The sequence below is a fragment of the Acartia tonsa genome, chromosome 8 (assembly GCF_053477335.1).
Source record: "Acartia tonsa isolate MP-2025a chromosome 8, ASM5347733v1, whole genome shotgun sequence".
Lineage (NCBI taxonomy): Eukaryota > Metazoa > Arthropoda > Copepoda > Calanoida > Acartiidae > Acartia > Acartia tonsa.
The window spans coordinates 42637697-42654099 of NC_137267.1; the positions used below are offsets into that span (position 1 = coordinate 42637697).

Below are 16403 nucleotides of genomic sequence, written 5' to 3' on the forward strand. Positions count from 1 at the left end.
ATAAAAATAATTTTTATTTAGATAAAAAACCATTCAATATAATATATTGAATATTCATACAATTAATTGGTATTTTCTAAACATTAATGAATGAAAAAAAAATGAATAAAGAAACAAAATATTTTCATAAAAAAAACACAAAATGTAGAATTGTAGTCAATTAATCAAAGGTTGAAATGGTGGGCGTTAAATATTAACAAAATTGTGCTAAATCAAAATCTACAAAAAAAATACGTAATTTTGGCAATTATAACTATTTTTTTATGCAGGTGTGAATAAGAGAGTATATTAATTAAAAATGTAAAAAAAGTTTTTTATTTCCAGTATGGCTTTGAAACCAATTAATATCCGCTGTATTATAACCGGTTCTCCGCTTTACTGAAAAATCTTGTATTGAAGACAGTTTTCGACGAATATTAAAATAAAATCTTAATATATAATTTTTCATTTTAATATCAGCGAAAAGCAATCTGCTATACGATGCGATTAACAACTATTACTAAATTTATAAAAAAAAAATACAACTATAAGCAAGCTCTTTGTTAAAATTTTTCCAATTTTCATAAAAAAAACACCCTATCTCTTCCCCTTTTAATAAAAAATAATTCCTATCCACCTTTTTTAACATGAAAGAAGCATTGAAGCCTTAACTTTTTCGCGATTAAGTTAAGAAGTTGTTTCTTTGGCAAAAAGATGTGTATTTTTAGTTCTGAAGGTTTTACTTTTTGTTTAAGTTTGTGTTCTAGTTTATGTAGTAGCGAAGCTACTGTATAACGTATGTCTGTACGTTAATTGACAATTTTATAATCTCTTTAATCCAAGGAGGAAGGGGACAATGGGCTATTTATACAAAGTTTTATACTAACATTTTGTTATTTGTTGGCTTAACAACTTATGGAACTTTTAATGAATACTGATTGGTTGGTTCATTAAGTTGAATGTCCAAACTTTTCAACCACTAATTGTCTACAGATAGGGTAATTTTGTGTATCATCATTGGGGATGTAGATCAATTTATGGACCATTGTCTTATCCCTTTAGATCACTGAATAAGATGACCCTTCTTGCAAATAATGTAATGACCTTGTATAAAACTAAAAGGTGGTGAACGTAAGAATGTATTTACATTTACTCCACTAATTAAAAACAAGGAAGACAGAGGGTGGTAGCAGCGATTCAAGATAAAGATGTAAAAATAACATTGAAAAAAAATTTGAATTTTAGTATTTACTAGAGGCAAAATGAAGTGATCAAGAATTAATTTTTTTCTTTAACCCAATTTTTTTCCTTCTTTCTTTTTTTCTGAAGCTTAAGATCTCTGAAACTGAGCTTTGCTGAGTGCTTTTAGTCTAAGGACGCATCCGCTAAGCTTAATTTAAAGAACCTTTATCCCAATATATGTCTATAAGAAAGAATACAAATTAAGCCTAATTACTATTTAACCGTAAAGAAAAAAGGACAAATTTAGTAATACCAGGGGCGCGGCAAGTAATGGTTGGGGGGGGGGGGCAGTGTTTTCTTTGTCTGAAGTTGGATATCTCGGAAATGGTCTAAATAAGTTGTGTTTTTTAGGGACGCTTTTAATTCTCTTGGAATATTTTTAGGCTATTACCATAACATTTTCCAACCTCCCCTAGAGGCTAGGGGCAAAGCTGCTAGTTTCATACAAAGAAATTACACTTTTTAAAATCATTCTACTGTTGTTTTATGCTAGCATGTATAAATACTATTTTCAAGTCTCTTTAGTTGTTTAAATTAAGTTTAAGGAAGTAGGAAGAGATTTTTTTATGTAGAATTAGTGCATTAAGTAGTCATGCTACGCAATTTCTTTTACACTTTGTTATCTAATAGTATATATTGTTTTATTGTTCAAAATTACATTTAAAAGTATAACAAAAAAATATTTAGATATTAAAAGGTATTGAAATAAATTACTATTAAACGACTAAATAAGTATATATAGTTCATCTCCTAAAGTATTGTAATAAAACAGTTTTTTAATACATTTTTTAGATTTTCAGCAATTTGACAATAATGTTGGTATAATTAAAAGTTTTATATTTAACTAATGACCCCCAACCCTAACCTTTATTAAGGCTGTTTAGAGCAAAGCTTCTCTGTAACTCGCTTTGGTCAATTTATTGTTTAAGGGGGGTTTTGATCATTACCGCATTAGGATTTTTCATGTGAAGAAAAACTATTTTTCCTTTACTAGTAGAAAGTTTGATTAGGGACCTAAAGGGATAAAATTGATATACATCCCTTATTACTCACAAAATTACCTCTTCCGTAGATTACAATTAGTAGTTGAAACGTTTGGACAATCAACATAATGAACCAACCAATTTAAATCCATTAAAAGTTCCCTTAGTTTTTAAGGCAACGAATAAGAAAACGATATTATAAAACTTTGAGGACTAGTGTAGCAAACAGTTCATTGTCCACTTCCTACCTGGTTTTAAATAGTTAATTATTATAGTTTGGTAAAATAATCAAAGAACTACCTTTTAATCTATAATACAAAGTAGAATGATGTCTGTCTGTCCGTCCCTTAAGATCTAGGTAACCACTGAACCGATCGGATTCTACTCTTCAGGGAATATACCTACTGGTCCTGTGGTGGTTTTAGGCTATTTTCTTAGGGGGTGTGACATCCCCAACCCCCCCCCAAAAAAAAAAAAAATCCCCCCCATTTTTTTTTGTAGGGAATTTTCTTCGTCGTTTTACGTATTTCGCAAAAAAAAATTTTTCACCTCTTGGAGCACAGCCCCTAGAGGCTAGGTGCGAAGCCGCTAGTTGATAAATAAAATAGGAGAGACAAAAACTATTTATGGACATTGTCATCCTTGTCCTGCTCCATGGAGCGTAACTTTAAACTAGACTTTACTCATGGTCATTACTGATGTCAACTCTCAACAGGGAGGGAGGGGACAATGGTATGTAAATTAAAATGGTACCCAAAGTTTTAAATTATTGTTTTCTTATTTATGTATGTAAATCATGCTCGTGCTCATAATTTGTTAGCTTAACAATGTTTAATTTGGTTTGAATTGGCAGTGTCTGACCTTTTTTTTTCTATAATTTTATCCTTATACTAAAGGATGTGTGTCTGTTTGTCAGACCCCCAAAAAATCCTTTTCAGTGAAGCTTTTTGAAGGTCGCAGATAATTCTTTTTTTATCAATTTATCCACGTGTAATAAAAAAGCTAATCATGTATTTAAGAACATTCATATATGAGTATTTTTGTATTATTGCCAAGTGATGTATATTATCTAAGTGATTTTCTTATGCTTTATGCCAAAAATGAATGCTTACATACTAAAACTATGCATGTATCAAGAAGTAAATATAACTTAATATCCGCGGATAACTAAAAAAGCCTTTGAAAAAGCAAAAAAATCCAGAAAAGTTATATTAATCCTTTAATCTTAAATAACAAGAAAATTTGTAGGAATTACCAACGAATATAAATTATACGTGGATATTATGACAGGAGATAAATAGTTGCCAATTTAGGTTGCTAACATGGAACTCATTTATTGGTCAGTTCGTTCAGGGGAGGAGGTGTAAGGTATCATTATTTTAGACAGCTGCGAGTTTCACTTTTTTAGAGAACATGAAAATCTGATGTAACATCCAAGTAATAATATATCCATTTCATTGCCATAGAAATTCAATGATTTTTAAAAATCTTCCAAACTACAAATGGGTTGCATTTAAAAGAAAGTTTTAAAATAAAGAAAAAGTAACATTTAAAATCTAAGATCTTTTACAAAAAACATTGAAAAAATCTAAAAATCTCTCACATATACCTAATCTAAAAGATGAATATTTTAGTGAAAAAATAAACATGCCAAAAAAAGATAGATAGATAATTCGGGAGAGAAAATGCTTGAGATAGATGGATAGTGAGGGTATTTTTTCTCTACACAAGGCCTTGAAATTAGAATTTGGTCAAAGCATTTTTGGAATAGAACCAAAATTTCTAGTTAAGGACACTTTTTTAGTTTTTCTTTTAGTTTTGTAATCAACTGATTGATTTTCTTATTCGTTATTATGTGAAATAGTAAGTTTTTTTTAGATTTCGATAACTATACTGAACTAATTGTATTTAAGTTAAAAAAATCTTCAAATAGGTCCTAGGGTAATTTTAGGCTATCTAATTTTTTCATTTCAGTCTAAGGATGGTTTTAGGCTATTTTTCGAATATAGAGCCCCTAAAAGATAGGCACGCAGCCGCTAGTTCATATATAAATCAAAACTAACTAGGTAGTAATAATAAGTATATATAAATAGGCTATGAATACTTAATATTAACATTATATATAGAAATAGCATAATTATTCAATACTATTATTATTTATTCATACTTAATATAAACATATTACTCTATTTCTTCTAAGTGTACGAAATTAACTATTATAAGAATTGAATAAGTTGATCAGGGAACTAAAGTGATAAGACAATATCCGATCCCCAATAATGATACATAAAATTACCCCTTCTGTAGAACACTTTACTTAATAAACCAACCAATCAAAAACAATAAAAGTCCCCAAAGTTGTAAAGCCAACGAATAAGTAAACTTTATTTTAAAACTTTGAAGACTAGTGTAAAAAAAGGCCCAATGTCCCCTCCCTCCCTGTATGTTAATACTAAATCTAACAAGCCTGAAAGGACAGCTTTTTTCTCTCTCATTTACCCATCCCCAATAACAAGAAAGATATGCATCCAAGAATAGGAACTAAAAAGGAATAAAAATTAATTTCAACAAAAGTTGTAAATTGGGATTGATTGCCATGCGAGCACAATTATTTGTGTGTGTGTTTTTCTTCAACTATGTGCTTACAAAAAAGTGAAAAAATATCGAATATTTTTTATATAACTTTAAATAGCTCCTAAAAGTTTATACAAAAAGAAGTCTTGTCTAAATTCAATTTCATCCCTAATTAATTTTTAACCTTTTTAAGGAATCAATATTGCTATTTATTTATATTTACTTCATTGAATGCACGCAAAATCCTCACCAAAACCCGTACGAACGTTAACTGTGAATAATAAATTCATAGTAATTCATATTTTTTAGAATAAAACATCATTATAGTATTTTGTAAACAAGGTCATAATTGTAACACAGCACTTATATGCGAAAAAGAACAGTAGATTGATTTACAGGAAAATTCAAATATGATCATTAAGAATACTCATGAAATTTCATTATGTATTGAATTTTCGTCATTTTAAGTCAATTTTATTTATTCATATTTTGCTAAAAACATACCTACAATAAATAAAAATGAAATTATAATAAATTGAAATTAAATGCAAAAAACAATCAACGTAATTAAATTTGCTCTGTGATCCCTTTTTGGAAACTTATCTTAAAAAACATCTGTGTAATTCAGGGATCTAAAGGGATAAGACAATGGCTGATAAATTGATGTAAATCCCCAATAATGATACACAAAATTACATCTTCTGTAGTTAAATCAAATGGATGCTCAACTTTATGAGACAAATAATAAAAACTCAATTAAAGTTCCCAAAGTTGTTAAGTCAACGAATAAGAAAACTTTATCATAAAACATTGGGGACTAGTGTAATAAACAGGCCAATGTCCACTCCCTCCCTGCCTATTTCTTTACAAGTCATTTAAATTTGCCATGATTTTGGTTTCAGGGTAATTTTAAACAACAATCCGTTTTTGGTGATTATTGATTATGGATTTTGTGTGCCCGCCCTCTTTTTTTTTCTCACCCCCCCCCCCCCCCATAAACTTTTTGTACTCTCAAATTGTATGAAGATTAGGTGATGAAAAAATTTGAGAATCATCGTAGATCATTAGTTTATATTTTTTACAATGAAATATATTTTAGGTCTTAATCAGAATTTTTTTTTCTGAAAAATATATTTTTTGTAAAAAATGTATTCGTTTGATGCGCTTTCATGTATTTTGAGAACCCCTAAAAAAACAAGGATTTTGATGAATTCGACAATGAGCGATATATCCCAAATGATAATACATAAAATTACCCCAGCCCTTCTGTTAATGAAAATTTCTGTTTCAAATGTTTTATAAAATGTGTATAACATGTTTTAAAAGTATGGATACCAGTGTAATTTACATTCCAATGTCCCCTCCCTCCCTGCTTAAAAAAAATGAATGACAAGGACTAAGTGCTTATAGGGAAGAGCCTTGTTAGTCCTTAAACACTTTTTACCTTGTAAGGTTCTTACTTAAAGGTGTCAAAATTATGAGTTGAAGACATTATTTATTTGAAATTAAAAATTATATTTTAGCTACAAATTTTTATATTAGTCTTATAAACTTGTACTTTTGACACATAGAACTTTAATGCCAGAACCTTTATTTTGCAAACATGAAGTACGCTTTCCTGCTAGCATATTGTATATTGTATGCAAACGAATAGTGCAAAAAATTTGCAACACCTTCCCAACCTACGCAGAAAAATAATATGTGCTTATACAAATACAGTTGGCTTACATAACTGCGAATAATTTGAACATTTACAGCAAAATTGAGTTTGCTAAAAAAATTATATTAGTCTAGTCTCCAAAGTTTTATAATATCGTCTTCTTATTTGTTAGCTTAACTATTTTGGAGACTTTTTGGTGAACTTTGATTGGTTGGTTAAACAAATAATTGTAATCCAGAAAAAGGGTAATTTTGTGTATTATCATTTCAAATATACATAAATTCAACGGTTGAGGCTTATTCCTATAGATCCATGGCGACTGCCTAGCCTGTAGGTTTATTATAAGAAAAAAAACGTCTCTGCTATGATTAAATATTATCTATAATGCAAGAACATACAAATAAGCGAGTACATATAAACAGTAGGGTTGGGCTGGATATCCGGCCATTTTCAATATCCGGCCGGATATTAAAACTATCCGGTTACATGATATCCGGCTGATTTTTGACGCCGGAAACCCGGTAAAATGCCGGATATCGAACTTTGGCCAGATATCCGGCCGAAACCGGATGTCCGGTATCCGACCAAAAAAGTATCCGGCGCAACCCTAATAAACAGGCAAGCTGACGAACGTAAGGCAGATAGACAAACCAACATAAATTTTAAACCAATCATCATTTAAATGGTCTGGGTTCTGAAAGCAAAGTTCTCTTAGAGGGAGAACACATTGGATTGGAAATTACACTGGTACCCAAGGTTTTTCAACCACGTTATCTTATTCGTTGTCCCAAAAACTGGGTAATTTTGTTGTATTTTGATTGTTTGTTCAAAACTAAGAGTGTCAAAAACTTGCCAACAAATATTATTTATCTACAGAATGGGTAATTTTGTTTATCATCATTGGGGGTCTCAATTTATCATCCTAATTAAAATTTACCTACTAGCTATGAAAAGAAAATGGTACATTTTATAATTTAAAATTGCTGTTTCAATTTTGTTTTATTTACCCCAGAACTAGCAAGCAACACCCTTATTACCCCCCCCCCCCCCCCTACCCCCCATCCTCTCCTCCCTCACCCTTTGAAAGCAAATCCGAAACCGTAATACAAGGACACACCAGGAATCAAAAGGGATAAGACAATGGACGATGCATTAGTATATCCCCAATGATGACCCAACAAAATTAAATTATCCCATCTGTAGATTAAAATTATTGACTGAAAAGTTTAAATACTACTAGTTAGAAACCATTTTAATAAATGTAATAGTACTAATAAGAAAACGTTGTTATAAAACTTTGGCTACCAATGTATTTTACAGTCCAATGTTCCCCCCTTCCTGGGTGCACGCTAGCGTGCGTGCGTGTTTATGTAGGATGCGCGCTTTACGCTAAAGTTTTGTATTATTTCAATTTATATGGTTAGATTGATTAATGAAACTGTAGAAACAAAAAAAATTTGATCAGCTGATTAATATCCATTAGACTTTTTCCTTGTTATTAAATCAATATGGAAGCTGATTAAAAAATAAGGGGATGGGGGGTTTTCCTAATTTTACCTATACCTGCCATGACATAACCCTGCGGGGCTACAAAGTACCCAATATTAGGTAACCTAACCAATAAGAAAATACATTAATTTAGCCCAAAAGGCAAGGTCGTCAATTATTCGTTTATTCGCATATGTTTCTGTATATGAAGTATATTTAATAGGTGAAGGAATCTATTTTTCAGTTTAGAAATCTCTGAATAATGATAAAATACAAAAAAATAGCACTTATCCAGAAGGGAAAGGGCAATGGAAGAATCCCTAATTATGATATTACCCCTTCTGTAGATTGGACAAATTTAGACACTCAGTGTTTGAACCTTCCAATCAAAATTTGATGAATGTCCCCAAAAAAATAACTAGGGTACATTTAAAATTTAGAATGCAAAGTCCACTCCACACCTGGTATTTTCAACCTTTTGAGTAAAGCACCCCTGGAAAGGGCGGTCTTGAATTTAGGAGTGTGTGTGTGTGTATGTATATAAATGTATTGACATAATAAGTCTATATTTCTTCTATTCATATAATATTTATAACTGTTAAGCGTTTCAATCTAATTGTGTTAGTTGTTTGTTTTTCAATCATGGGAAGTTTTTAAAATTATTTTATTTTTTGAACTATCTATAAACTCTGGAAACTATGAGATAACGTGATGATAAAACTTTGGGTACCAGTGTAATTTACAGTGTTCAATGTCGGTCCCAATTAATGTGTTGCTTCGCTTTCAATCGATTTTAAAATAAACTCTGTTTTATTAGCTAGATAATAAACAAATTCAAATAAACACACATTCACACACACGCACACATAAAAAACACACACAAAAACACAAATTGCTCGAACTAAATGATTAAATTTTAGAGGTTGATAAAAACTACTAAAAACAAACACACAGAGCACCTGCATTTAAAGCACAGTATTTTTAGAATCACAGCTATTGTACAAAAAAAATGTTTGTCGGTTCACAACTACGCTACTCAGTATCTTTTAACTATTGATTTAGAAAATTTTATGATAAAAATTTAAACTAAGTTAATATACCTAACCGTTGTCACTTTAACATTTTACATTTTTAAAAGAACTGTAGTATACTATTAATTTTACTGGACAAAAAAACCCTACAAAAAAGTTTAAAGTAACATTAAATTAAGCGAGAACCAAATAAAAGCTAGAAGCGAAGCTGCTTTTATATATACTAGCAGCTACGCCTCTAGTATCCAGGGGCTAAGTATTCAAAATGGTAGAGAGGGTCTAGAAAAAAAGCCTAAAACTCTCCAAAAACTTGAATTTGAAAATAAAAAAGCTTATCTAAAATAGAGAACCCAATCGGTTCAGTATTTATTGAGATCTTAAGCTTCAAACTAAAAAGCTTACTACTTTATATTATAGATTATAGATATTTGTATGAAAGGTATGTTACAGCCTTGACCTTTTTTGCCATATCATTCCAAAAGTGTTTAAAAATCTATAATTGATTTAAAATTGAAATTTTAGGAAATATAAATATGTACAGTTAAATGAATTATATGCCTTTTATGTTATGAAAAGCGATTCTTTTCTATATTTAGGAACCTTGGCAAACGTTATATTTATGTTGATTCTAAGGACAATTAGGTATTACGTCAAAAAATAACCTTCTCTATAATTAATTCCTGTATGTTAGTTTGTTGAGCTTCGAGCTTTAATTTTTTGCAAAAAACAGAAGATTATTGTGATTTATGAATATAAGCAAAGTTATCAGCTAAATATTTCTTTTAAGACCTGATAAAAATTGCATTTTCAGGGATAAAAAGGATAATCATTTACAGAAAAAATGGTGGGTCAATTTTTATTATTTAACATGAAAAAACACGAAAACTTATGGTTCTACTCCTGTTAATTTAAATTATAGGGGAGGGTTTAAGGAGGGTTAACTTCACCCTTCTAAAAAAAATTACTTTAATCTTGAAATTACAATCCCTAAAATTCATGGTTGCATTTGTGTACTTGAGATTAGCATACATAAATAATCTAGATATTTGTATCAAAGATACATGAGAATAAATTCATTGTTTTTTTCATTTGTGCTATTAAGAAAGAAACAAGGATGTCATATAAATGGTCCACTAAGTTTGGATACTAAAATTTCTTTAGAAAACTACAAAGTTAAAAATTAAAAATGCAGCAGCGGTTAATGTCAAGTAGCTCAGAGGCATGCACAGGGTTTGTTAGGGGGGTGTAAAACTTGAAAAGGTGAGGACTTCTATAACCTTATGAAGTAGCTTCAATTCTAATAGCTTTGTTTATTTTGAGCTGATAAATATTTGTTAAGCGCTTGTTAAAGGCAAATTTAGCGAAACATGTCAACGAAACATGCTTTTTCAGTTATCATATTACTTTTTAATAGCAAAGCTTCTCAATAATCTTAATTAGCGGTTGAACGCACAAGGAAATTAGGGATAAGACATCAGGCGAAAAATTGATATACATACACCCAAAATATGATGAACAAAAATAACCCCTTCAAATTATTGGTGGAAAATTTTGGGCACCCAATAAATTTATAAATGAAGAACAGAGGTGGATTCTTAAAAAAAATTTGCCCCACTTATCGCTTAGTGGGGCAAAATTGTTTTTGTGAAAAATCCACCAAAATCACATTAAAAATCTACAAAAATTAAACAAAATCATAGAAATTTTTTTTAAGAATCCACCTCAGGTCTTTAAGGGGACCTGTATAAATTCAGTCTAGTGTCCCTTCCCTCCCTCGTTTCATCACGAGGTTCTTGAGTCGCGCATTTCTTAAATTGCCTGCCCAGCTGATTATTACTGTTGTCCTTGTTTAAAATTTTACAGCCTTTTAACTCTGCAATACCTTGTTTTGTCTGCTTAACAGCTGACTTTTCAGTTACTAACTTAACATTTTTAACTATTTATATTTTTGAGAAAAAACAAGGTATCAAAAACTAGCGCAGAAAAGTGCATTTTAGTAGGTTTTAACAATAAATTACAAACAGACGAACAGACTAATTATTTTTTAAAAATGTGTTCGTAAAAAATGCTAATTGATTTATGTACTTTATAATTAACAACCAAAATAGAATTCTAGACTTTTATGTGGTTAAAATTTTGAATTGTACTAAAATATCATATTTATAACATCAAAAAATAGATTTATATTTATAAGTAACTTCTTTTTAGTAAGTAAACTTATGTAAAGTAAATTCTGAATAACTGCATATATTGTGTAATGAAAAAAAGTTTTTAAAAAGACAATTGTATTACTATTGATGTTAAAAGATACGATTTCAAGTCATTTTAGTTTATGCAAATTTTTGCAAACAAAACAGCGCAATATTTTTATTTAATTAACCCACATTGAAAGGTTATTCTTTATGATGGCTTTTTCAAAACTTGGTTATCTTAATAATTGTATTGGCTATTTCATAATTGAATTAGTAGTGGTATCGCTTAAACGTCAAATTTTGGCTACTAGACTCTAGACAGTTAAATAATCCTTACATGAATGTGTAACTTAAATTAAAAGGGGTTTCTACATTTAAACCAATTCATTAAAATAGCATTAATAAGAAAATAGTAGATGATAGAAAAATGACGTAAGTACATGCCCTAACATAGAGTTGCTGCGCTACTTAAATACAAGAATAATCCGCTAATCTAAACTTTAACATTAACTTAGCTAGTTTTTAAGAACATAATATATAGAACAAAGGATACAGACAAATTAACAGACAGACAGACATATTAACAGACAGACAGACATATTAACAGACAGACAGACATATTAACAGACAGACAGACATATTAACAGACAGACAGACAGACATATTAACAGACAGACAGACATATTAACAGATAGACAGACAGACAGACAGACAAACACATAAACAGCTGATCTAAATATTTTTTGGATTCAATTTGCACTACGTTATTCAGAAAATTTAGAAAAGTATTTTTAATAGAAACATTAAGTACACATTTCAAATGAGAATTATGCAACATTTTGTTTCAATAATGATTATTTTGTTAAATAGAGGATATATGGTTTTAGTAGTAATGTTTAAAACATCTAAGAAATAGGTTGATATCATATCAACTGTACTCAACATAAGGTATAAAATAGTTAGTAATTTATCGCTCCGTATTATAGACAGCTTTCCACGGATATTAAAAGAAAATTCATTAGATTGAACCCAGTTTTGTTAGACCCGTGGGGCCGTAGTGACAAAACTGGTATTGATTTTATTATTTCTATTTTAATATTCATGGTAAATTGTCTGTAATAAGATGCCATATATGTTTTTTCATTATTGCTAAGAACCGGTTCTAATCTAGTGGATATTAATCGGTATCAAAGCCATACTGGAAAAAGTATGTCAATGATCACAATGAAGATAGGGAATAAATTGTACCTGGAACAAAATCCTTCTGCCGATGAGCTCTCCAAAGATACATCCGACTGACCAGATGTCGACACTGTTTGTATAATGCTTGGCGCCCAGCAGGATCTCTGGGGGCCTGTAGTACTGGGTCACCACCTCCTGGGTCATGGCGCGGTGGGGGTCACCCTCCTCCACTCTGAAAATATGGTAATAGTCAGTATTAGTTTGAAAACTACATGGTAGAAAATAATGATTTCTTCAAATGCTTTCAAATATGCTTAAGAGTCAATAATTTTTCAAGAACTATTGCTTTTAAAGCAATATTGTTTATGATATGAAATTATATTAAAATCAGTTTTGCTTCTAAAAACTACAAAGTAAAAATATTTTTTTTGTATAAGGGGATGGGGTAAAGGGGGGCAAAGGGGAGCCCGCTGCGTGTTTCACTTTATAATGCCTTAAGATTCAAGTTGTAATATATTCAAAGCTGTAAAATAAATGTGAGCAGTAATTAAAAACGTTGAAATTATAAAAAAAATAAATCGATAGAAAACTATATCTGTAAATTAAAACAAAAATGCAGCCGGTGCAAAATTGAAACCATAAACACATTTACAAAAATGTGATTTAATTGGTGGATTTTTATTTATAAATGAAAATACAAATAAACCAATAAAAATATTTATCGATAAAAATATGATGCAAATAAAAAGCTTCATCGTTTATTTCACTAATACATACTAAATAGTTTAAAACTAAAAGGAAGAGGTAATTTTTTTAATTGAGGGCGAGGGCTATTTTTCTTGCGAGGATGGTGGTATCCTTCCCCAAAAATAGTTAGAATTCTTCCCTGGATCTTTGAGAAGCTTCACTGAAAAGGAAAACCATATTGGTTCAGCGGTTAGCTAGATTTTTTTCTAAACAAAGACCGACATCCTTTTACTTTGATAAAAGTATTAAGCAAAGCAAAGACAAATAAGAATTTGTATTTTTATTAGTGACGATTAATAAAGACTTTTTATTAAAAAGAGTACCAATAAAAAAAGTTATTAAATAAATATGGTGTAATAAGAAATTAACAGAAATGGAGGGTTTAATTTTCTATTATTATAAGCATACAAGTTTTAATAAATATGGGTATTTATTATTTAATAAAAAATAACGTTATCTTATTCATTGGCTTAAAAACTTTGGGTACTTTTAAATGAAATCTTTTTACTTTTATTTTAAATTTCAATGTAGCTATCCCTATCGCTATATAATGGGCCTTCTGTTAGTAATAAACAAAGTGACTTACATTCAATATTTGGCGCTTTTTATATACAACATTAATTACTTAACAATTATAAAAAGCTGGTACATTTGGTTTATTTTGTTTTTGTAGTTTTCTGTTTCATGATAAAAATGTGTCAAATGTAAGAGGAACATGAAAATTATTCTCTTTGGCTAAATATCATGTATTTTAATGTATTACCTATATATATCATTCTTTAAAATCGTCAAGACAATGGACGATAAATTTATATACATCCCCAATGACGGCGGTGAACAAAATTAGATTAGAAACTGCCAGTTTAGAAGTAACAAATCATAATTCAATAAATGTGCCCAAAACTTTTAAACAAAATAAGATAACGTGGTTCTAAAACTTTGGGTACCAGTGAAATTTATAGTGCAATGACCCCTCCCTCCCCTTTTTTACATATCCTTCTTGGAAAAAAACCTTTGTGTAATTGTCCTAAACAGCTATTTTCATGGTAAACGACTTAAAGACTAAAATACAGACAAAAAAATTTAACAATATACAACACAAAATACATGACATGTAGTATAAACAGAGTTTTAGAATAGAGTATTTTTTAGTACTTTGTCCTATGAGTGCATTATTTTATTATACTTTTTTAGTGGCAAAGCCACTCTATAATTCAATGTCTGTCTGTAAGTCATTAAGTCATTAGCGCACAATGATAAATGTGATTTTCTCGGTTGCTTTTCAAGATAGAGAAAGGGACAATAATAAGAAAGAATTATACAAGGTATCTATTTAAAAAATCTATTAAGTATGTAGTAAATATGGCCATTTCTTTATTTAGAGGTTACTCAACCCCTTTATTATGTATTAGAGGGTTTTTAAAGATTAGCTGTTCACATTTAAGTATTGAACTATCAGGGATCTTAAGGGATAAGACAATAGAAGATGATTTGATTAAATTATTGGTTGAAAACACTGGTAATTTGTACCAACCAATTAGTACCCAAAGATTCCAAGCAAAGAAATTGGAAAATGTATTTATAAAACTTTGGGTACCAGTATAATTAACAGGCTATGTCCTTTCCCCCCTGAGAATCAACTACCAATGATGTTATTACTAAAACTTCATGACAAAGGAACCATATTGAAGGGTGGTCATGTCATGTTTAAATACAAAAAATGCTAATTCTTTTTTAATAATTTTAACAAGAACAAAAACATATTTAATAAGTCTCATCAAAACATAAATGATTTACTGAGTGAATCATATTATTTCTATAATACAAAAATTTTTGCAACTTTTAATTAACCAAACTATATCTTTCAAAATCTTTAAACTTGTCGTTTGAACTAAGTAACCATTTCTGTTGTTTTTAATATAATAGGAATATATCATTTTTTAAAAATAGAAACCTTTTTAGTAATGCCAAAATTAAATTTGAATTACAAAATGATAATGTAATAATAACCCTTTTTAATGAAAGGATATTAAGTCACCCTTCCTACCAAAAATTGTGGGAATTTTAACAAAATTATCCACATACATACACCCTCTTTTTTCCCTAACATTATTTAAAACCCTTACAATATACAACTTTAGAAGCGAAGCTACTCTAGAATTTATCTGATTATGTCAATAAGTTTTCTGATTAGGAAATAAAGTTATTTTTCGCACTGTATTATAGACAGATTCCCGCGGATATTAAATTGAAAAGGCCCGGACCAACAAAACTGGAACTAATTTAATTTTATATTTTAAAATTATTGGAAAATTGTCTGTAATACGATACTAAGCATGATTTTTCAGTATCGCAGAGAACAATATCTATACAATCTTCTTTATTTGAAATGTTTACTTTCAAAATGTGAGGCCTCACAAATTTATGTTTATCAAAATTATTGTCAATATTATTTTCATGTATTTGTACAGTAAAATTACGGTCCGAAAAAAATATTATTATTTCAAGCATTAAAAGCATACATTATCATCTACAAATGACATTTTTGTGTCTTTAAAAGGGCATGTATAATTTACCATGAAGAACATTTTCAATGCTGTACATATTTTGATGTATTTTTATCGACCATAAAACTCTATCACACACAAAAAGCATTCCCCGATTCCTCCCGACAAAGAGCTTTATGTAATATCAAGAATTCAAAAACAAAAAACAAAAAGATAATAAAATAAGAATGATATTGTCCAGAGAAATAGCTCAGGCAAGGACAAACAAAAATTAAGGACAAAATAGGTTTATAGTAGGTATCTAAAGGGATAAGACAATGGACCCCACTGATTGTAGACAAAATTATCACTTCTGTAGATTAAATTTATTGATTGAAGAGTTAGTTTAAAGCTAGTTTTAAAAAAAACAATCAAAATACAAAAAAGTATCAAAAGATATTTCCTCCCTTTCTGGGTGTTTAATTTAAAGCTTAAAGCTCAGATAAAGGCATTTTATAAGGTATTGACAAATTGTGTTAACTATCGCGTAGCTACCCTTCCCTATAATATTTGGGTGAACTGACGGACTGACTATCTGACCTTGCATCCCAAAACTTTCAATTTCTCAAACTTTCCCATGTTTTCAAAATATACAATGAGCATTATATGTATACAAACCAAATCGATTGCAAAAATACGCTATAACAACCGTTTTAATGTTACAATTAGACTAATTTGGGGGAAGAAAGGGTAGTGGATCATATCCTTATCCTATCAGAAAAGCAATAATGAAACTTGTTTAATCCAGGTTTTTAATTTTCCTGCAACTTTATGGAATC

The 16403-nt window shown here is 29.7% G+C and overlaps 1 protein-coding gene across 2 annotated transcripts in view; it reads right to left on the bottom strand.

The window, feature by feature from the left end:
* The window catches only part of nmo (serine/threonine-protein kinase nemo), a 114140-nt gene that overhangs the window by 10444 nt on the left and 87293 nt on the right, over positions 1–16403 (bottom strand). For both annotated transcript variants that reach the window (XM_080170484.1, XM_080170483.1), the window contains exon 7: positions 12398–12563. In XM_080170484.1, the coding sequence (XP_080026610.1) occupies positions 12398–12563 (166 nt within the window). The remainder of the gene's footprint in view (positions 1–12397; positions 12564–16403) is intronic.